Here is a 22,804-nt window from a genome sequence, read left to right as displayed (position 1 = left end):
ATTTCTGTCAGAGAGAAAATGCAGCGCTGGTCTTCCTGATGGGCTGCAGGCATGTGGCATTATGAACTCAGTGTCCACTCAGCCTTGCTCCAAACTGCTCCTGATTCCAGACACTTTGTCTTGACTGTCTTTCTCTAAACATTTTCTTTGTTTGGATAGTGTCTGCCAGGGAACTTCACTGAGTTGCATCCTCTCCGTAGATTTTCTGACAGCATTTGCTGGGGAGAGTTGCCCTGGCTCAAAGTGTTCATTACTTATTCCTCTCCTAAATGATTGCTTGGAAGATTTTTATACTGATGAATCTTATACTTGAAACTTTGTATCTCCAGATGGCATTATTTGACTAGATACAGATATTATTATTTCTGGTGACATATGCTGAGAATTTTGTTCTTTATTTAGGAGCTTTGCCCATGGCAATGAAGATTCTTTGGACATTTTATTTTGAAGGGATCTGGCAATGGATACAAATATGACTGAAGACATGTTCTTTGGAATATTATCCTATGGACTCACTCTGGTAGGCTTGGCTATTCCTGAAGAGTAATCCTAAACTACACCCTGGGGCTTGCCCTTACACAGTGGTTTAATTCCTCCTCATTTCAAGATTTGCTTAGTTTTATTGCTTCTCATTGAGCCAACATCCTTCAGAATTTGCTTTATTTGAGGTTTGGTTCTGAACATCTTGATCTTTGGGCATTATTTTTCTGCATGAACATCTGCTCTGGCCAATCCAATTCGTGGAAGTTTCTCTTTCTAAGGCCATTTTCTCAGTAACTACGTTCTAAATGTGGCAGTGGAGATGTTTCTTCCAGAGCAGAGTTTTTGTGAATTTTCTCTCTGGATTTCTGTTAATTTGACTCAAATGTTCCTGAAGAGACTAGTAGGGAACCATGTCTTGTTCAACCCCTCCTTTCTACATAGTAACTCCCTGAAGGGGCTGCTTGGGAAATTGGGTCCCAGTCACATTTGGCTATTGATAGGAAATTCACTAATGTCACCTAGGGAAATGTGCCCCAATCATCTTTTTAAAAATGAGCTTTAAGGCCAGGCATGGTGGCTCATGTGTGTAATCCCAGCACTTTGGGAGGCTTAGGTGGGCAGATCCTTTGAGGTCAGGAGGTCAAGACCAGCCTGACTAACATAGTGAAACCCTGTCTCTACTAAAAATACAAAAAAATAAGCTGGGCATGGTGGTGAATGTCTGTAGTCCAAGCTACTCAGTAGGCTGAGGCAGGAGAATCGCTTCAACCTGGGAGGCAGAGGTTGCAGTGAGCTGAGATCGTGCCATTGTACTTCAGCCTGGGCGACAGGTAGAGACTCCATCTCAAAAGAAATAAATAAAATAAAAATGAGCTATGTAAAAAAAGCATTTCTTTTTAAAGAGCCTTGTTTTCAATAGCTTTATCCAAGGATCTTAGCCTTCCAAGAGACCCTCCTGGGCTAATTATTTTGTGACCAATTTTATTCATGGAATCTCTTTCTTCAGCAATTTATTTATTTATATTTGGAGACAGAATTTGGCTCTGTTGAGTGTGATCTCGGCTCACTGAAACCTCCTCCTCCTGGGTTCAAGCGATTCTTGTGCCTCAGCCTTGGAGTAGCTGGGATTACAGGTGTGCACCACCATGCCCAGCTAATTTTTGTATTTTAGTAGAGATAGGGTTTCACCATGTTGCCCAGGCTGGTCTCCTGAGCTCAGGTAATCTGCCCACCTTGGCTTCCCAAACTGCTAGGATTACAGGCATGAGCCACCACTCCCAGCCAGCAATTTATTTTTGAGGGATTTCATGAACACTAATTTTATGCACTGATTGTGACACTTATCAACACAGAGGAATTTTTCCCTGGCTAACATTTTTTATGAAATTGATTTCAATTCTCTAATAAGAAGTAACTTAGCAAATTAAAAAGAAACAAAACAAATCTTAATTTTGTTTTTTAAGACAGAGTCTTGCTCTGTCGCCTAGGCTGGAGTGCAGTGGCACAATGTCAGCTCACTGAAACCTCTGCCTCCTGGATTCAAGCAGTTCTCTGCCTCAGCCTCCAAAGTAGCTGGAACTATAGGGGCACGCCATCATGCCTGGCTAATTTTTGCATTTTTTGTAGAGACAGGGTTTTGCTATGTTGGCCAGGCTGGTTTCAAACTTTTGACCTCAAGTGATCCACCCACCTCAGCCTTCCAAAGTGCTGGATTACAAAGTGCCACCATGCCCAGCCAAATAACTTAATTTCTATTGGCCATTGCTATGGTCCCCTAAAAATTCATATGTTGAAACTCAATCCCCAGGGCAATAGTATTAAGAAGTGGGGCCTTTGGGAGGGGATTTAGGCAGGAGGGTTCTGCCTCATGAATGGGATTAGTGCCCCAATTAAAGAGGGTTGAGGGAGCCTGTTTGTCTCTTTCACCATGTGAGAACACACTGAAGACATCATCTGTGAGGAAGGCCCTCATCAGACCCTGAATCTGCTAGCACTTTGATCTTAGGCCTCTCAGTCTCCAGAACTGTGAGAAATAAATTTCTGTTTAAAAATTACCCACTCTAAGGTATTCTGTTATAGCAGTCTGAATTGACTGGGATAGCACTCATTAGGAGGTTTTGATCTCGGCCAGGCTCACCTATAGAATTTATGTCTGCCGGGATAACGTTTGCAAAGTCTCTCTTCAGCTAGTTACGTCCATGCAGTTAGTTTCTTCAGACACGTGATCTGAAAGTGTTTCATCCTGAACCACTGAGGTCCTGGAATGTGTCCCCATAGTGACTTACTGTTGTTGGAATAGTTGCAGTCTGGATGACAGTAGCCATGGATTGCCTCATTAGTGGCCATGACTCCTCATCAATTTATCCTTTCTTGGCATTAGAAGTGAACACTTTCTTTTCTGGTGCCTCTTGTGGAACGATTTTTTTTTTTTTTTTTGCCTCAACAACCCTTGTCTGTCAACTATTTTTCTGCTGATAATTTTTATTGTTTTATTTCACATTGGATAAACAAGTGAGCCTTTTTTAGACAATGCTACCTCTGCATCCTGTCATTTTATTCCTGGAGATTTTTTTTGACAGGGGTAACTGAGAAATTTTTTCCTTTCTAATGATACTTTGGAATCAATATCTTTTGACCATGAGTCTAAAGGACAGCAGACCTAAGACATCTATGAAGTGCCAGTCTGACTTCTGACCACAGCTCCCAAAGTTCTGCATTCTGGGAACCTTACTGGAACTCTCTTCCCTCCGTGACATTTGGACTTGCCTTTTGTTGAAAGACACTAAGGTAGTTTCTTCTTAACAATTGAAACTCAAACATGAAAGCAGAAAGACCCGAAGAGCCTTGCCTTCGCCACTGTGACATGCAGTATGCCTCAGCAGTAAGCCACCCTGAAAAACTGTCAGCCGAGCATCCAGCTGTCTTCATACAAATCACAAATTTTAATCCTTCCAGGAAAATTCACTGTCAGTTTTTCTCTCCTGACAAACATCTTCTTATTACCATGTTTTTAGTTGATTTAAACGATTTCATTCTCCCTTATATTCTGAAAATATCAGTTTGTAATATCATGGCTTTTGTATTTGTTCTCCCAAAGTTGTTCTTTTTATTCCTTTTCTTTTTTTTTTTTTTTTTTTTTGAGACAGAGTCTTGCTCTGTCGCCAGGTGCCAGGCTGGAGTACAGTGGCACAATCTCAGCTCACTGCAATCTCCACCTTCCAGGTTCAAGCAATTCTCCTGCCTCAGCCTCCCAAGTAGCTGGGACTACAGGTACACACCATCACACCCAGCTAATTTTTTTATTTTTTAGTAGAGACGGGGTTTCACCATGTTGGCCAGGATGGTCTCGATCTCTTGACCTTGTGATCCACCCACCTCGGCCTCCCAAAGTGCTGGGATTACAGGGATGGGCCACCCCACCTGGCCTCTTTTTATTCCTTTTCTAAAGGTAGAAAGGGGTATTAATTTTTCCGATAGCATATTATTCAACCATTTGAAAATAGATTTGTAATCTGCATAAAAATATAACATGATGTCATTCAGTACTAAATAGTCAAAAGGATCTTGTCACAGGGAGACAGTATTCTATCACTGGGAAGAACTTTATAAACTTGATCACTTATATTGTTATAACAGTGTGTCTAAAGTATCTAATACAAATTTTTGAAGTTTCTTGTTTGGGGCCGTAAGTGCTTAGAGTGTTGGTTAATTCTGGCTGGTAATCAAGACAAATAAAATATGCATGAGAAAGCCTAAATGCTTCTGGATAACAACGGTTATTTGAAAGCTCTGTGAATATTTCATCTAAGAGGTAAGAAAAAGACTGAAATCAACTTGCAGCAAAATGCCCGTGAACAGGGAAAAAGACTTCCTTTGTTAGAGTGTGTTAATCAGGACAGCTCAGCAGCCAAGTGTGTGGGCCCCTAACAAGCAGACGTCAGTACCACCTGCTGGTGTCTGCCCTTGGCCCAGCCTTTAATCTCTCTGAACCTTAACTGTTTCCTTATTCATAACATGGGGATGATAAAAGTGTCCAACTCATGGACTGCTGTGAGAATTAAATGAGATAATGCAATTAAGCACTTAGCATAGTGCTTGGTACATATTAAACAGCAAATATGTCGGCTACCATTATTGAAAACTAAGATAATCTTTTTCTTTTGAGAGACAGAGTCTTCCTCTGTTGTCCAGACTGGAGCAGTGGTGCAGTCATGGCTCACTGCAGCCTCGACCTCCTGGGCTCAAGCCATCCTCCCATTTCAGCCTCCTAAGTAGCTGGGACCACAGGTGCATGTCACCATGCCCATCTAATTTTTGAATTTTTTATAGAGACAGGATTTCGCTATGTTGCCAAGGCTGGTCTTGAGCTCCTGGCCTCAAGTGATCCTCTCGCATTGGCCTTTCAAAGTGTTGGGATTACAGGCGTGAGCCACCTTCTGGCTTAAAATAATCCTTTTTAATAATGTCTTTTCTTTTCATTTCTTTTCTTTTTGAGACAGAGTCTCTCCCTGTCTCCCAGTCTGGAGTGCAGCGGGACCATCTCAGCTCACTGCAACCTCTGCCTCCCAGGTTCAAGAGATTCTCCTGCCTCAGCCTCCCCAGTAGCTGGGACTACAGGCATATGCCACCACACCCGGCTAAGTTTTGTATTTTTAGTGATGGGGTTTCACCATGTTGGCCAGGCTGGTCTCAAACTCTTGGCCTTAGATGATCTGTCCACCTTGGCCTCGAAGTGCTGGGATTACAGGCATCGTGCCCGGCTAATGTCTGTCTCTTTTCCAAAACACATGCAGAGGAATCAGCTTGAGTGGCAAGAAGGGGAATTTTCATAATCCCTTTAGAAAAGTATGGAACATCTGATGAACATGCACCCTTTGGGGGAAGATGCATTCCAACCAAGACCCTAGCTCTTTGAGAATGACCTTGATGTTAAACTCATTTCAAAAGCAGCCATTATTTGGGGGCTAAATTTACTTGCTTCTTCAACTTGCCCCTAAACAAATGAAAGCTAGGAGGCATTCTAGACTTCTCCCTCCCCTCCCTATGGATTCTGTGTCTCCAGCACCTCTCAAATCCAGCCCTCCCCCTGCCCCTGGAGCCGCTGGGGCAGTTTCTCTACACACACCCTGCTTACCCTGCAGTGGAACTTGCTCCTGCCTCCGTGCCTCTGTGCACTCTCCTCCCCACTCTGAAATATTCTTTGTGGTGTGTCACCTGCCTTCTTTTAGGTCATCTCTCCCTGTACAGGGCTCTTTCATGGCCACGGAGGGTCTCCCACACGCTCAGCGTTGGGTCTCTTACTTCTCCTGCCCATCACAGCTGCCCTGAAAGGTAGACAGGATTGATGAAGAGGGCTGCCCACCACAGGAATTAGGAGGTGAGGAAAGTAAGATAGTGTCTTTTCAGTTTACCTGGGAGAGCAGTATAAGCCATGCCAGAGCAGAGGCTCATAATGACACCTTACCAAGAGAGGTGAGAAAGGCTATCATGGGCATTCGTTTCCCTTTAGAAAGAACGTGTCCATTAGAATGGGGCAGTACAAGCATTGCTAGTGACCTCTAAGCACTTCCCGGAGGGGATAGGGGAGCTGGGACATTTTTCTTTGCGATTTTCAGTCCTCTGGGCTACACTATCCTTTAGTAGAGTTCTTCTGTTACCATCTTGAAATTCTTTATAGGTTTTGAACAAAGGGGCTCTGTATTTTCATACTACACTGGGCTCTACAAATTATTCAACTATCCTTCTCAGGACACGATGCTCAAAAAATGGTTGCTAACAAAAATGAGAGCGTATGTCCAACAGAACCGAAGGAAGGGCCGGGTGTGGTGGCTCACGCCTGTAATCCCAGCACTTTGGGAGGCTGAGGCAGGTGGATCACCTGAGGTCAGGAGTTTGAGACCAGCCTGGCCAACATGGTGAAGCCCTGCTTCTACTAAAAATACAAAAAATTAGTTGGATGTGGTGGTGCACACCTGTAATCCCAGTTACTCGGGAGGCTGAGGTTGCAGTGAGCTGAGATCCTGCCACTGCACTGCAGCCTGGGTGACAGAAGGAGACTCTGTCTAAAAAAGAACTGAAGGAGGTACTAAGAAGCTAAGGAATATAAATACTCGGCTTCTGGGCTTGAGTTGAGAGACATTGAGACAGTTACAAGACTCAACCTTTTGATGACTCTAAGTGGAAACATTCTAAAATCCAGTCTTTACTGAAGGTATGCTTTTTTTTTTCATTTCTTACATAAGTAATTCATGCTTACTGCAAAGATTGAATTATCAGAAAAATATATAACTGAAAGTCATTGTCTCCCATAATTCCTGCTACTGAGACAACACTGTATATATATATGAACTTTTAAGCTCAGGGATGTATGTGCAGGATGTGCAGGTTTGTTGTGTAGGTAAACCTGTGTCATGGGTACAGATTATTTCATCATCCATGTATTAAGCCTAGTATCCATTAGTTATTTTTCCCGATCCTCTCCCCGCTCCCACCCACCACCCTCCAACAGGCCCCTGTGTGTGTTGTTCCCCACCATGAGTTCATGTGTTCTCATCATTTAGCTCTCACTTATAAGTGAGAACATGTGGTATTTGGTTTTCTGTTCCTGCGTTAGTTTGCTAAGGATAATGGCCTCCAGCTCCATCCATGTCCCTGTAAAGGACATGATCTCATTCTTTTTTCTGGCTGCATAGTATTCCATGGTATATGTGTACCACATTTTCTTTATCCAGTCTATCATTGATGTGCATTTAGGTTGATTCCATGACTTTAGTATTGTGAATAGTGCTGCATTGAACATATGCCTGCATGTGTCTTTATGGTAGAAAAATGTATATTCCTTTTGATATATACCTAGTAATGGCATTGCTGGGTCTAACGGTATAATATTACTGTCTTTAAGTCTTTTAGGAATCACGATAGTGCCTTCTACAATGGTTGAACTAATTTACACTCCCATCAACAGTATATAAGTGTTCCTTTTCCTCCACAACCTCACCAGCATCTGTTATATTTTGACTTTTTAATAATAGCCATTTTGGCTGGTGTGAGATGGTATCTCACTGTGGTTTATATTTGCATTTCTCTAATGATCAGTGACGAGCTTTTTTCATATGACTGTTGGCCGCATGTATGCCTTCTTTTGAGAAGTGTCTGTTAATGTCCTTTGTCCCACTTCTTTTGAGAAGTGTCTGTTAATATCCCACTAATCTATTCTCCATCTCTATAATGGAGAATTTACTTTTTAATGGGGTTGTTTGAGTTTTTTTTTTTTTTTGAAAATTTGTTTAAGTTTCTTACAGATACTGGATATTAAACCTTTGTCAGATGCATAGACAAGAAGCCTGTCCGCTCTTCCACAAAAGCCTATTAAATAATAAGCCTCTTTGTGTGTGGCCCTAATGCGCTCCCTAATAAGTTAATGCCTGAGGCCGACTGAGATTTATTTCTGTAACTCATTCCTGACCTAAAATTTAATACATTTTTACTAGAAACCCAGCAGGTCTAATTTTTTTTTTTTAATGTGCTTGCATCTCAGGCAGAAAATAAAACAAATTGCTCTTCTATTATCATAATCACACCTGAAGTGAGTTAAAATTTAACCTGAAAGACTGGTTCAGGCCATGAAAAGAAGTTGGGGGAGAAGGGGTGGCGTGTCAGACATGCCTCATGATACTTCTCTCATTAACATCAACACAGACTTTAAGTCGGATAAAAAACTTTTTTTTTTCCCATTTAAGAACAACTGTGCTAGAGGAAAGTCAAACATTCTAACATGGGTTAATTAGAAACCATTTCTTAAATGGAGTCAATTTGTCATCAAAGTAGGGTCTGCCCAGGACCCTCCTGGTTTTAGAATTGTAAGGTCTTTTAGGCTGACTGATGGCACCATAGATGCTATGACGACCCCCGTGACCTGAGTGTCCACCTCTGGAGGGCCATCCAGAATTAGAAAACCTGAAGTAGCTGAAAGATCATGAAAAACAGAAGAACGATCAACCCCTGCAGCACCTAACCTGAGACATTCTTCTATTGTTTCTCATTCCAGCTTCAATTGACAAGGTCATTGGACTTTGTAACCAACCTTGGTCAACCTCATGACTCCAGACCCTGGGAGCCCCTCCCTACTTGCAAACCTATGACCCCCTCCCAGCTTGCAAAAAAACACCCTAAACTGTAACTTCTGTAACTTACCATTCCTGGTATTAGGTTTCCAGGACAGTCCATTGCAGCCTGGAATGGTGGTTGGGACTCCTTTAGCTCTCTGAGGCTCTGAGGTGAGCTCGTTCCAGTCCCTGACCATGTAGTCTGTGATGGAGTAGCCATCTATATCTATGAGACAAAGAGGGGACACCACAGTGGCAGTGAGTTCCAAAGTTTTGAGTGTTTTCCTTCAGCATGGCTCATGTTGGGCCCTACATGTGCCAGCCTTGGATGAATTTCTGTATGAGTGTATACTGGGGAAGACCAGAGGAAGATATGGCCTATCTTTGAGAACTTCGTGGTATGAACTTTAACGTATTTAAGCTGCCCATCCTAAGGCCTGACCTTAAAGTTAGGAGGACTTGCCCTATCACAGATCCTGCAGATGGGAAGCAGTTCTGACTGGAGCAGGGTAGACGTCATGACTCTGTGACTTGCAGAGTCCCCCAGGGCCCATATGAGGAAGGGCAACATTTTAGTCCATTTGTGCTGCTAAAAGGGAATAACTGAGATGGGGTAATTTACAAAGAGAAAAAGTGTATTGAGCTCACAATTCTGCTGACTGGAAGACTGGACATTTGGTGAAAACCTCAGGCTGACCCACTTACAGCAGAAGGTGAAGGGGAGCTGGTATGGTGAGAGAGGGAGCAAGAGAGATGGGAGGGATGCTAGGCTCTTTTTATCAACCAGCTCTTGGCAAACTCTCATGGGAATTAATAGAGTGAGAACTCACTCCCTCCTCTTACTCCCCCGGGAACATCATTAATTTGTTAATGAGGATTCTGCTCCTATGACCCAAATACTTCCATCAGGCCCCAACTTTAACGTTGGTATCAAATTTCCACAAGCGGCTTGGGAGAGACAAACATCCAACTATAGCAAGGGGCACGTTTGGTTTAATGTTCTTGAAATACCTAATCATTTTTGAATAAGTCAGGCAGCATTTCATTTTGCACTGTGTTATGCAGCTGGTCTTGGACTGGAGGAAGGGGTGAGCAAGCTAGAATTGTAAACCAATCCTGTGCCAATCAAAACTGGCTAGCTTGCTATTTTTACACCTGTTATGACTTGACAGCCTTGGTATAGGTTCAACTGATTTATTTCTTCATTTGGCAAATATTTATTTGGTATCTCCTGTGTACCAGGCACTGTTTTAGGTTCTGGGGTTATAAAAGTGTTAAACAGACAAAATTCCTGCCCTTGTGGAGCTCCCATTTTAATGAAGGAGATTGACTGGGAAGAGGGCAGGAAATTTTGTGGATGGCAGTGTGAAGTCTAGATACTGTGACCAAAAAAGGCCTCACTGGAAAGGCGACTTTTGAGTAAAGACCTGAAGGAAGAAAGAATCTGCAGAAATAGGGGAATGTGGGGAGGTGGGAACATTCCAAGCAGAGAAAAGGGAAAGGGAAAGTTCTGATATGGAACCATGTCTGGTGTGTTTGAAGAACATCAGCATGGCTGGAGGGGAGGGAACAACATGGAGAGTAAAGGTGAGGGGATCAGATCCTAGAGTCTGGTAGGTCACACAAGGGCCTTGGCTGTTTCTGCAACAGGGTGGGGAGCTGGTTATCACACCTGACCTGGCTTATGTCTTACCAAGACACCCTGGCCTTAGTATTGAGGACAGACAAGAGAAAGTCAAGGATAGGAGAAGACTAGTTAACAGGCTACTGCGATCACCTAAAGATGAGTGTGGTTTGGGCATTCAAGTGGTTGAATTCTGGCTTTATTTAAATAGAAAGCCAACAGACCAGATGTAGGGTGACAAAAAAGGGTGGAGTCAAAGGGGACACCAAGAGTTTTGGCCTGAGCAAGTGGAAGGATGGAGAGAAACTGCTTCAGAGAAGCTGTCATGGAAAGGCCACTGGGGCAAGTTAAGTTTGAAGTGTCCATTGGTCCTCCAAGTGGAGACGTCAAGCAGTCAAGCTCAGGGAATTTTGATCAAAGACATAAATCTGAAGTTCTTAGCATACAGATGATATTTGAATGAATGTAGATAGAAAGTAATTAAAATTTTTTTTTTCAAACCTTTAAGGTTTACTGCTATTTAACCTGTTTCAAAATGCCTGTCAACCTTATCAACACAGTGAAAAGGCAACATTTTGTTTGCTCACAGCATGGGAGAAAATATTTGCAAATCATATATTTGATAGAGGATTAACATCCAGAATATATGTAAAACTTCTAAAACTCAACAGTAAAAAAACCCCCAAAAAGTGCAATGAAAAAATGGGCAAAAGAATTGAATAGACATTTTTCCAAAAAAGATATACAAATGGCCAATTAAGTACATATCCAACATCACTAATTATAAGGGAAATGCAAATAAAAACTACAAGGAGATACCACCTCACAACCATTAGGATTGTTACTATCAAAAGAACAACAAAATAACAAGTGTTGGTGAGGATGTGAAGAAATTGGAACCCTGTGCACTGCTGATGGGAATGTAACATTGTACAGCTGCTGTGGAAAACAGAATGGCGGCTTCCCAAAAAATTAAAAACAGAATTTCCATATGATCCAGCAATTCTATTTCTGGGTATATACTCAAAAGAATTGAAAGCAGGGTCTTCAAGAGATATTTGCAGAGTCATGTTCACAGCAGCATTATTCACAATCACTAAAATGTGAAAGTGTCCATTGATGAATGAATGCCCATTCATGGACAATGAATGAATGGATATGCTAAAGGTGGTATAAAAATACAGAAAAATATTATTTTACCTTATAAAGGAAGGAAATTCTGACACATGCTACAATATGAATGAATCTTGAGGACATTACCCTAAGTGAAATAAGCCAGTCACAGAAAAGACAAATATTATATGAGTCTATTGATATGACATAATTATGGAATACTCTAAATCACAGGCACAGAAAGTAGAATGGTGATTTCCAGGGGCTGGGGAGAGGGAGAAATGGCAAGTTATTATTTAATGGGTTTAGAGTTTCAGTTCTGCAAGATGAAAGAGTTTTAGAGCTGGATGGTGGTGATGGTGGCACAAGAATATGAACCTACTTAATACCACTGACCTGTACACTTAAAAATGGTGAAGATGGTAAGTCTTATATGTGTTTTACCACAATTAACAAAAATTGGAAAAAAGTATTTTAAAAGTTCGTAGCGTAAGTTGAAGAAAAATACTTGCTATCAGTGACATAGGTAGACTCTAGGATATGTGTAAAAAATACTCTGAGAGGCTGACTGTGAAGTGAAGCAAAAGCTAAGTAAGACATGAACACATGAGATAGATATGTTTTCACTGTGTAGTCTCCAAGACATTGACAAAACAAGAGGAAAAAGTTACACCCATTTAGTTCCTTATTTTAAATCATTATTCTGAGTTTATTTCATCCTATAACTAGTTCAAATCCTCACATGATTAAGGGTTTTCAGAACAGCAGTAGGCTGGAGAGTCCCTGTAAAACTCTTCTTTTACAGCTCCTTAAATCTTGGTTCTAGCTGGCCATTTTCTTGGCTTCCAGCTTTGAGAGAAGTAAATCAGAAGCATCTACTTTCTGATAACCTAATAAGGAGATTTGGAGCCAGAAGGCATTTCATGAGCAACTTCATGCTGGAAAGCCTCCTGGTAATTTATGTCTTGTGACATTTTAAAGTTCCAGTCAATCTGGCCAGCAGACTCTGAAGGAGGAACCTGTTGAGGCATTCCTGGAATCATACTGGAAGGCCTTGTATGGAATTCCTGCTTCAAGGCCGCCTTCTCAAGGGGATCTGTGTCCTCCTGCATGAATATGTTCTTCTTCGTGGAAACAGTTTCAGAAGTCAGTTCCTAAACAGAAAACAAAAAAGCAGAGAAGTTATTATAGAGACTGAAGCACACAAGATGTATGGCAAGAACACAGCATTGCTATTTTCATGCCAGAGACTAAGAACCAAACTGAAATAGAACTGCTTTAACAAAGCATAAAACCAAACCTATAGGATAAGTTGATTCACCAATAATTTAACTGCCTGCCTGAACAAAATCCAACACCTCTTAATGGGAAACAGCACAATCTAGACTCCCTATAAAATGGCCTCTACAATGTCCCGAACACAAGTAATAATTACTAGACATGTAAAAAAGTAGAAAAATATGAACTATAATCTAGAGGAAAAGTATTCAATAGAAAAAGGCCCCAAAATGACACAGATGATGGAATTAACACACAAGGACTGAAAACAGCCATTATAAATATTTTCACAAATTGAAGGTGGAAAATGGACATAATGTGAAAGTTAAGATGTATCAGCAGAGAAAGTGGAAATTATATTTAAAAAACTAAATAGAAATTCTAGAACTGAAAAGTACAATATCTGAAGTGAAAAATTTCACAGAATTCCCAGATAGGATATCGGGCGTTGCAGAAGAAATGGTCAGTAAACACGAAGGTAGATCAGTAGAAATTATCCAAACTGAAGCACACAGGGAAAAAACAATCAGAGCCTCAGTGACCCATGAGACAATATCGAGCAGTTTAACATCCATGTCTCTGGCTGAGGTAGGAATCCTTGGAGCTTAGGCTCTACTGACCCCCCCCCCCCCCGCCCACCGCCAACTCCAATCTTTGCCTGGAAGTTGTACAGGCCCATTTTACGATGAGCCCTATGGGGCTCTGCAGGGAGGTTTGTGAAATCCTTGTCCACATGGTCTCTGAGACCCTTCTAAACTTCAAAGTATTGGGTCTATGCAGCAAATATCTGTTGATTCTATAAATATGTATTTCTAAAACATTTGTATAGTTTAGATCTTTATAAACAACAGGAGTTTTCTTCTTACTCAGAAATAAAATTGTGGTTTACTTAAAGCTGCGTCTGCTTAATGAAGAGATATCTGTACAAGGATAACCTTTGCCTGATTCAAATTCTATCTCCTCCGTGGATACTTTTTTATTCTGATAATTGCATATGATCCCTACCATATGTAGCATTCTGTTTCTATTCCTCTTTTGGCAAATCTACTAGATAAGCAGTATTCAATCTGGGCGTACTCAAAGACTTACTAAGGTCTATCCAAGTCACAATTTTTTTTTTTTTAAGCAATTAAGGAAAAAACTGCAAAGCTTCGAGTGTATGCATATCAGTTCATCAGGTAAACTAGCAAGCCTGCTGAAGTTTTATGCAACCTATCCTGGGTCAGTTTGAAACTGGGTTTCCCAGCACTTGTCACACAAAATGTGAAGGTGGCCAATAGCAAGGAACAGTTTGTAATCCACCTGAGTCAATCAGAAGCCAGAACTTGGAATCTTGTCTTTCTGATATACCTCTGCCTCTTTGCCCTCTATTTAGCCTTGTCAAAGTTGGAGAGTAACTCCACCTTAATGTTGTTGCTCTCCCTTGCCAGGTAAACTATTAATTTGGCTTCATTTTAGATCACTCTTGGGTTCTCTTTATTTCCTTCTAACATAGGGAATCCATTTCCATAAGCACAACCTACACATGAACTCTTTCCTAAGACTGGGAACTTGCACATAGTCTAGGCATTGTACGGGCTGTCATTTCCCATCTTCCCTTACAATTGCCTACATCACACACTTGGCAAAAGAATGACATACCATTTGCTAATGTAAATCTTGTTAAGGAATATTGCTGCTGGATGCAAAACCTCCTCAGTGAAACACAAAAAGACAATTCAGAATATTGACGTGAGCAAAGTTTTCCTTAATAAAGATACCATAAAACTAGGGTGGAGTTTTGGGAGTCTTCCTTATTTATTTCTTATTGCCTTATATAGTTCTATTTCTATTAACAGTAAAGCATGAAGTTACAAATAGATTAGAGGTGGGCAGCAAGGTGATGACACATTTTGCTGAATGATCCTCACCTCTCCCATTTCCAAACAATTGCTTAAAGAATGAATCCTTCCTGAGGGAGAGTTCCCTTAAACTATTGCCAAGCAATAGAATGAAACTATCTTTCGATTTAATTTATTTACAAGACATCCAGCCTTTAAGAAGCAAATATATTGTTTATGAGGATGTTGAGTATATTACTATAAGTGTAAGTAAGCTTAGTATTTTCATGGCTTCAAAGTCGGCTTTGGAAGCTAGCAAATGCTAGTGAATTGTAATGGACTGCATTAAAGACTTTAATGCACAGGGAATAGTGACAGTTAAAAAGATGTCGGACGTCAAACCCAACACTGCAATAGAGATAACTCTTTATCCAGGTATCTACCACTTTGTAGAAAGCATGGAATGGCATAAGGCATTTTTCAGGAGATTGTGAAAAGAACTGTGGAGGTAAAAAATATGCTTGTCAGACTGATGAATGCAGAGTTGTCTTCAACTATTCCAAGTTAACAACTTTCATCTAATATTATACCATCACCGAGGAGGCATCTGAGGTTTCACATAAAAGCAAATAGAATATAATAAACCAAATCCTAAATACTAAGTTAAATATCTGAAGTATGCACTGATAACAACCATATTTGGTTTCTGAAAAATATTGAATACTACTTAAAAAGGGCTCAAAGGAGCTTATATAAAAAAATATTTGTTCCAAGTGAATAGATTTTCTTAAAAGTCAGATGTTTTAAAACCAGTAACACCAGAGTATTTCCTCAAATCGAGACAAATTTGTCTTTTAACATCTCCTTTTTTCCATTAACAAAGGTTGTCAATAACATAGGTTTATATACAAACACGTGAATATGGAGTGAAAAGTAGGCTACAGGGACCCTTGCTGTGCCTTACACTGGGGTGGGGCTAACTTGTGGCCTTCCTGGATTCCATCTTTGGGATGTTTATGGCTACTCAAAGCTGAGTCCCTTCTCCCTACCTTGTGACACTTTTCACACTTCTGTTGAATCTGATACTCTTCTTGTTTCAGCCTTTCTGTCATTTCCATTTCCTTGAGGCTACTGTCATATTCTTGCTGCAGCTGGATCTTCTCTTGCCTATTCTGGGATGAGGTGACAGAGTTGAATCAGGTCAGCACCTGGAGAAGCCTTATAAATGCCCCCCCCCCACTGGGGGACTGACTTGGGTTATGGGCCCTTTGGGTCAGTTGAGTTTCCTCCTGTAACTAGCTACAAACCCTTCAACCCCACAGCTCCTCTGAGTTGAAGCCCCACTTCTCTGAGTTAGCCTCCAGGATCCCCACATTTAAGGGATATCTTGCCCTCAGAGCAAGTCAAATAAACCAAGGAACTCCCCAGGCCAGCTCCAGAATCCTGCCTTGTGTCTGGCTTTCAAAGTACTCTGGGAAAGCTGGGCCCTCCCTAAGTCCCAGTGCACATACACACCTCTTCTTTGGCTTTCACTGTTTTCCCATAATGATAAAGCCAGTGAGCCAGGTATTCTATTGGGTCACTGGGCCGAACCTTTGCCACCTCTGCCAGTGCCTGGGCCAGGCAATTTCCAAAGCACCTCTTTAGGTAGTTAGTTTCCATCCTGGGAGCCTGGAAAACATCGAAACAAAGTCACACTATTTTACAAACTTAATCTGATATTAAAAATAGATACATTCTAACCAATTCAGATTTATTTCAGGACAAATATGAGATGTTTCTGGATCATATCATTCCCAAAAGAACCAACAAACACTTACTTGTCAATAGGTCTTATATTCAAATGGACTTTTTTCTAAAGCTGTCCAGCTGCACTAGGTCAGACAGCGTGGGTCCTAGGGTTTACCAGGCTTGGGAGGAGTTTGGTACGTTGGTGGTAAGGGTGACTAAGGCCTCCCCTGACCCACACATTTCTGCCCTTGAATAGAAAGAAAATAAATGAGCAGGCAGGAGGTCCGGCGGAGGGGCTCTGAGCACCCAGCAGGCTGTGCTATTATGAGGTTGGAGGCTATAGTCATCTATGACACAGATAAGACAGCTCATTTATTTCACAGGGGACCATGGAAATGCCCTGGGGAGAAGAGGGAGGGAAAATGTTGGCCCTGCAGCTACTGGAATCAGCTAGAGGAATCAGGGCTCGTTAGAGGAATGGCTGATTCCAAGGCTGGGGCAGGACAAGTCTAATGAGCCTGGAACAGTTTGTTGTGCCAGAAAGTTAGAACATTCTAAAAAATATAATGGTTGGGGACAGAGGAACCAGCTTAAAGGGGCTCCTATAGTCAAATCTGGGGCAGTTTGACCATTAAAATAGTGACTGTAATGGATTATAACTTATGGAAAAAATAAGAATCCATAAGTCCATATGAGATTATATAAGTAGAATAAGAAGGGAGAAGGCAAAGTTCTTTGCTAAAGTAGAATGCCAACTAACAAATGTGGGGAAAATAACGGGGTTTTAAAAAACTGCCATTTCCTCATCACCACAGTAGAACTGAATCAAGGCGTGAGTCAGTGAGTGCTAAGCCTGGGTGAACATTTGACAAGGAATAAGATATATGTATAGTCTCAAAGCTTCTTCTCACAAATTAAGTATTTATTCCAAAGGAAATACAGAAATTTTACAGTGGCAAAACCTGGCCAACACAACCTTAAACAAGTAATCCAAGTAAACATAACCAATAAAGGGACAAAGTGACATCAAGTGCCTCCTGCTGTGATGCACTTCTTACGGTACATAAAATATTGCTGTGGATTTCTGCCTAAAATGCAGTATTTGAATCTAATTGAGGAAACATCAAATAAATCCAAAGCAAGACAGTCTACAACTACCTTGTACTCTTAAAAATGTTGAGGTTATGAAAAAACGAGTTAACTGTTACAGATCAAAGGAGAGTGAACAGCTATAATAACTACATGTAACACATGATCCTAGATTGTATCTTGACAAGAAAAAAGAATTTGGCTGGGCATGGTGGTGCACGCATGTAATCCCAGCACTTTGGGAGGCTGAGGCAGGAGGATCACTTGAGCTCAGGGGTTTGAGACCTGCCCGGGCAACATGGCAAAACCCTGTCTCCACAAAAAATACAAAAATTAGCCGGGCATGATGGCACACACCTGTAGTACTTAGGGGGGCTGTACTTAGCAGGGCTGAGGTGAGAGGATCACTTGAGCCCAGGAGGCTGAGGCTGCAGTGAGTCAAGATCTCACCACGGCACTCCAACCTGGGTGACAGAGTGAGACATTGTCTGAAAAAAAAAAAAAGAAAGAAAGAAGGAAAGAAAAGAAAAAAGAATTCTATAAAGGTCATTGTTAGGAAAATTACATGAATTGAATGTGAATTGTAGATTATGTGATATAATTTATCCAAGTTAAATTTCTTGATTTTGAATAATGGAAATATGAGTAAGAGAATGTCCTTGTTCTAGGGCTGAATAATGGCTCCCAAATGTGTCCATGTCAGAATACCTGGAACCTATGAATATTTCACTTTAAATGGCAAAAGGGACTTTGTAAATGTGATTAAATTAAGGATCTTTAGGTAGGGGGATTATCTGAGTAGGAACAATGTAATCACAGGTGTCACTATAAGACGGACACAGTATGGTCAGATAGGGAAGGTGATGACAGAGCCGAGGGAGAAAAGGCGATGTGATTCAGGGCCTTGAGCCAAAGATATCCTCTAGAAGCTGGAAAAGGCAAGAAAATAGATTCGCCCCAGAGCCTCCTGAGGAACCAGCTCTGCTGACACTTTGGTTTTAGTCCAGTAAGATTCACTTTGGAATTCTGACTCCAAGATCTGTAAGGGAATAAAACAAAAAAGCTGAGCAGGGTGGTGAATGAGGGTGGGGACAGAGGTGGGTGGCGTCTCCTGCCAATCTATACAGCCCACTTGAACCAACGCACTTGGATAAACAACCCTCTACACCCCTCCTCTTACGCAAACCTGGTCTGATGAGATGACCAGCAGCATGCCATCACCTGGGGACTCGTGGAGAGGCAGAATCTCAGGTCCAACCCCACCCCACAGATTCAGAGCCTGCGGGTTAATAAAATCCCCAAGTGACTTGTAGTTACTGATCTACTTTGCCTGAATCACTGTACAACTGTCCTTCCCAGAAGGCAGAATTGACAGCTCTGCATTCTCTGGTCGTTGGGTGGCTGCCACACTGCTTACATGTGGCAAGCCGTATTGGCATAACCCCACTTACTCTAAATTGACCATTTTCGACAATGATCTGAATGAAATGTGTTGGTCCAACAGTTACTAAGATACGGTGCAGACAGTAGAGCAAGGATACAGCCACAATGTGAGGCCTGGTGGGGAAGAAGTCAAGAGGATGCCTTTTATTTATTTATTTTTAAAAATTTTTGAGACAGAGCCTTGCTCTGTCACCCAGGTGGGTATGCAGTGGCGCAATCTTGGTTCACTGCAATCTCTGCCTCCTGGGTTCAAGCGATTCCACTGTCTTAGCGTCCCAAGGAGCTGGGATTACAGGTGTGTGCTACCACACCCAGCTAATTTTTGTATTTTTAGTAGAAAAGGGTTTTCACCATGCTGGCCAGGCTGGTCTCGAATTCCTGACCTCAGGTGATCCACTCGCCTGGGCCGACCAAAGGGCTGGGATTACAGGGGTAAGCCTCCACGCCTGGCCAAAGGGGTGCCTTTTAAAGCCCAGTCAGACCAACTTAGGGTACACTCACCAATAGGGGGAGAGGTTATTTTTCTGTATTTCCCAGAGCTGCCCTGAAGGTGTGCTTACACTGTTCCTGACCTTGCACTCAGTAGGCAAGGTAATAAGGATAGGGGTTGTCTTTGTTCACTCTATACCACTGGTGCTTGGCACACTAGGAGCTCAGTAAATACTTCTTGGCTTATTCATTAGGGCTCTGACACCTGCGCTCATGCTTCCCTTTGATTTTTCAGCGTCCACTCTGGCACTTGCTATCTCAACTAACGTGTAAGACCTCTCTTGCCTGGCACTGCCCCGCCCATAAGCTGAAAGAGAGCACCGGAAAGGCTAGTACATGCACAGACCACCAGGCCAGGAAAGACTGCAAGGGCTTGGATCTGGTGAAGGTTGGACGGCATCCCAGAGGTGGGGGGCCCGAGTTGGTTCTGAAAGGAACCCAGCAGAGGTCACCAGCAAGAGCAAAGGTGCGCAGTTGTGAAACTGTCAGGCAATTGGCAATTTGCAGTGACGGTTTTCCGGCAACTCTGGAAGGTCCCCCACCCTTCTCCGATTGGCTGCCCTTCCTGGCACCTCCTCAAAGCCTCCTCACCCGTTCGTCTCTCCCGGAGCCTGCCAACCAGGGTCCCTTGCTCTTTTCTGCACCCCAAGTCCTCCAGGTTTCTGTGTTGCAAGTCTCCTCGGCTCACCGACCTGCGCGCCGCCACAAACGCGTTTCCTGGACCCTCGAGCGCACACCCCGCCTCCAGCGTGCCCACTCCTTTCTCCTACGCGCCCAGCTCCCTGGCCCCCGCCCCCTCGAGCGCGCCGCTTCCCTCTGCCGCGCTCCCTTCTTGCATTCCCCCTCCTCTCTGCCTGCTGTCCCCTCGTGGGCGCTCTCTCTCCTGCACACCCACTTTTCTCTGCCGCAGGCCTCTCCTCTCTGCTGCGCGCCTCCCTCCTGAACACCCCTCCTCTCTGGCTCCATCCCCTCGCGCGCGCCCCTGCTTCACGACCCCTTCTCTCTGCCGCGCGCCCCACTCCTGCATACCTCTTCACTCTGCCGCGCCCCCGCGCACGCCTCGTCCACTCTGCCGCGCGCCCCGACTCCTGCTCGCCCCCTCCTCTCTGCAGCGCGACCCCGCAAGCCCCCTTCCCTCTGCAGTGCGTTCCCCCTTCTCCGCCCACGCGCGCCCTCCGCTCACCGGTCCGCGCGCCCCTCTCGCTTTGCGGCGCCTACAAGGGTTCCTGCCGCGCGCGCTCTCGTTGCCTGGCAACGGGACGCAGCTCCGGGGTGGCGAGCAGGCGCGTGCGTCCGGTGCGCAAAAGCACCAACCATTTTTGGGACTTGTTCCTCTGGCTTCGCTGGGTCAGGCGGGCAGAGGCGGTTCTGACCGTTGGGACTTGGGCGTCGAGCAGGACTCACCTGAGGCGGAGAGAGGCAGCTTCGCGCCTGGAGCTCCCGAAAGCGGCAGGCTCTCCTCCTACTGCTCCTGAGCAGGAAGGGCTGCGGCTCCTGCGGACTGCGGGAGACCCTTCCACGATCCCGGGTGGGAAAACCACACAGAGCTCCCCGGGAGGTTCCCAGATACAGTACTGTACTGCATGCCTAGGTAACTGAATTTCAGAGAAACGAACTACTTTTCAGTCCAAATATAGTATCATGCAAAGTTATTCGTTGTTTATCTGAAATTCAGAGTTTCCTGGGCGAGCTGGGTTTTGAGTTGAGAAGTCTAGCATCCCTGCCCAGGTGCCCCTGCCCAGTCGGCTGGCTGGCTCTCTCCCAGGTGTGGGTAAGGTACCTCCTTACATCTCTGCGGCGCTTTCTTCAGGCTGGAGGCAGCTGTTTCTTTGGGAAAGAACTTTCTTATGTTGAGCCAAGATGCCTATTAGTGTGTATGAAAAATAACACTGCTTACAACAGGAGAGATGGGTATTATCCTCGTTTCACAGACAGGAACCATGCTAACGGAGTTGACAGGCCTTGTCAGGGTCCCACTGATATGCCCAGAAATCCGAGACAGAGCCTTCCCTGACTTGGCCTGACTGTTAGGCCAGAAGTTTTCTCTTTAGGGATAATGTTACCGTTCCCACTTCCCCACATTTTATTTTTCTGGAGCAGCAACAGGAGTCTGTTCCCATTTTTATATTACTTCACTTCAAATGACTTTGAGATGTCTATATAGCATTTTGGTCTTTCAAGTCCATCCTACTGAGGAAATACTGTGCAGATACTGTGTTCCAAAGTCAGCTGTAATAATTCTTTTCTCTGTGTGGCTAGGACGCCAATATCAACCTGGTTTGTAATTAGGTTCATTTGTGCCAATTTTCAGTTTTTTGAGTTTTTATGACTATGTTTATGTCTACACACGTACACATTCCTTTCCCCACTGCTGTTGCTAATACAAAAGATGACAGACCAGATACAATTTCTGTACCTCATTTTCTTTATTCTATGTCTTAGAGATCACTCCGTAGTTTCTTCTTTCTCTTGTACATCTGCATAATAACCCATTGTGTTGCTCTTTCTCATTAGTCCCCAATTTGATGAACATTTAGGCGGTGCTTCAGTCTGACTGCTGTAAACAACGCTGCAAATAATCCATATACCATTTCATATTTTTTCTTTGAGATAGGATCCAAGAAGCAAGACTGATGAGTCAAAGGGTGAATGCATATGCGATTTTCTAGATTTTGCCAAATTCTCCTCCATAGGAGTTACGCCGTTTTGCTCTCACCTCACTGTCATATGGCATATGCACATGGTTATGTATACAATTTCAGAGACACTGACATCTTGGGGTCTATCCATGAATAAAGATTGGGGGTTATGAATGAGCCCAGGATGTCAGTGCCTCTGAAATTTTATGCAAAATGTTAGGTGCATTTGTCTAGGGAAAAGTTTAGACACAGTGGCATTTTATCCCCTGTAATTTGTTCATTCCTATATCAGGACCTTTCCTCATACCTAGAAGACTCTTCCTTCTCTTCTTTGCCATGTTAATTTTACTGGGTTTTTTTTTTTTTTTCTGGTAATTATAAGCTTAGCTCAAATGTCACCCCTCAGAGAAGCTTTTTTTGACTTCCCTGACTTGGTCAAACTCTTCGTCCTGTCTGGTCTTTATATTACTTATTTTAACTTCAATTTCATATTTATTGATTTAAATATGTGGCTAATATTTTTCTTCCCTACTCATCTATTGGCTCTATGAAGGCAGAGACTGTTTTTGTTTTAGTTTGGGGCTGCTGTAGCAAATTACCAAGACCGGGTGGCTTTAAAACAATACGTATTTATTTCTCACCATTCTGGAGGCTGGAAAGTTCAAAATCAAGGCATTGGCATTTCTGGTATATGGTGAGAACCCTCTGCCTGGTTTGTCTTCTAGTTTTATTCTCAGATGACAGACAGCAGAGAGTTAAAGCAAGCTCTCTTTTTATAAGCGCAGTAATCCCATGCATGAGGGCTTCACACTCATGATCTAATCACTTCCCAAAGGCTCTGCCTCCTAACACCATCATATTGGGAGTTATAATTTCAACACAGGGATTTTTGGGGGACCCAGACATTCAATCCACAGTAGTTTTGTATTCCCAGGACCTATTATGGTGCCTGATAGGTATTCTTTTTTTTTTTTCTGAGATGAAGTTTCC

The 22,804-nt window shown here is 42.9% G+C and overlaps 1 protein-coding gene across 2 annotated transcripts; it reads right to left on the bottom strand.

The window, feature by feature from the left end:
* Positions 1–11,988: 11,988 nt before the first annotated feature.
* On the bottom strand, positions 11,989–20,462 carry DYDC2 (DPY30 domain containing 2). 2 transcript variants are annotated; one of them, XM_032259242.1, is made up of 4 exons: positions 20,359–20,462; positions 15,939–16,094; positions 15,473–15,595; positions 11,989–12,479 (listed from the first exon to the last, which is right to left on the bottom strand). In XM_032259242.1, exons 2-4 carry the CDS (start codon positions 16,083–16,085, stop codon positions 12,216–12,218), a joined length of 534 nt encoding a protein of 177 aa, XP_032115133.1. In that variant the 5' UTR covers positions 16,086–16,094; positions 20,359–20,462; the 3' UTR covers positions 11,989–12,215. The 2 variants fall into 2 exon arrangements, with proteins under 2 accessions (XP_032115133.1, XP_032115134.1); XM_032259243.1 differs by lacking the exon at positions 20,359–20,462 and adding an exon at positions 17,601–17,642.
* Between the last annotated feature and the right edge of the window lie 2,342 nt (positions 20,463–22,804).

This window comes from Sapajus apella, unplaced genomic scaffold (assembly GCF_009761245.1).
Source record: "Sapajus apella isolate SASKATOON/1434 unplaced genomic scaffold, GSC_monkey_1.0 scaffold107, whole genome shotgun sequence".
NCBI lineage: Eukaryota > Metazoa > Chordata > Mammalia > Primates > Cebidae > Sapajus > Sapajus apella.
The sequence above is the reverse complement of the archived record's forward strand: the minus strand, read 5'-3'. Positions and strand labels throughout refer to the sequence as shown.

Bases quoted from the DNA above. Each gene is read 5' to 3' on its own strand.
- DYDC2 (XM_032259242.1), bottom strand. From the start codon at position 16,085: ATGGAAACTAACTACCTAAAGAGGTGCTTTGGAAATTGCCTGGCCCAG. The intron at 15,596-15,938 runs GTGTGTATGTGC...ACCTCATCCCAG, and splicing joins CAGTGAAAGCCAAAGAAGAG to AATAGGCAAGAGAAGATCCA. The intron at 12,480-15,472 runs GTAGGGAGAAGG...TTTTCTGTTTAG, and splicing joins AGTGTGAAAAGTGTCACAAG to GAACTGACTTCTGAAACTGT.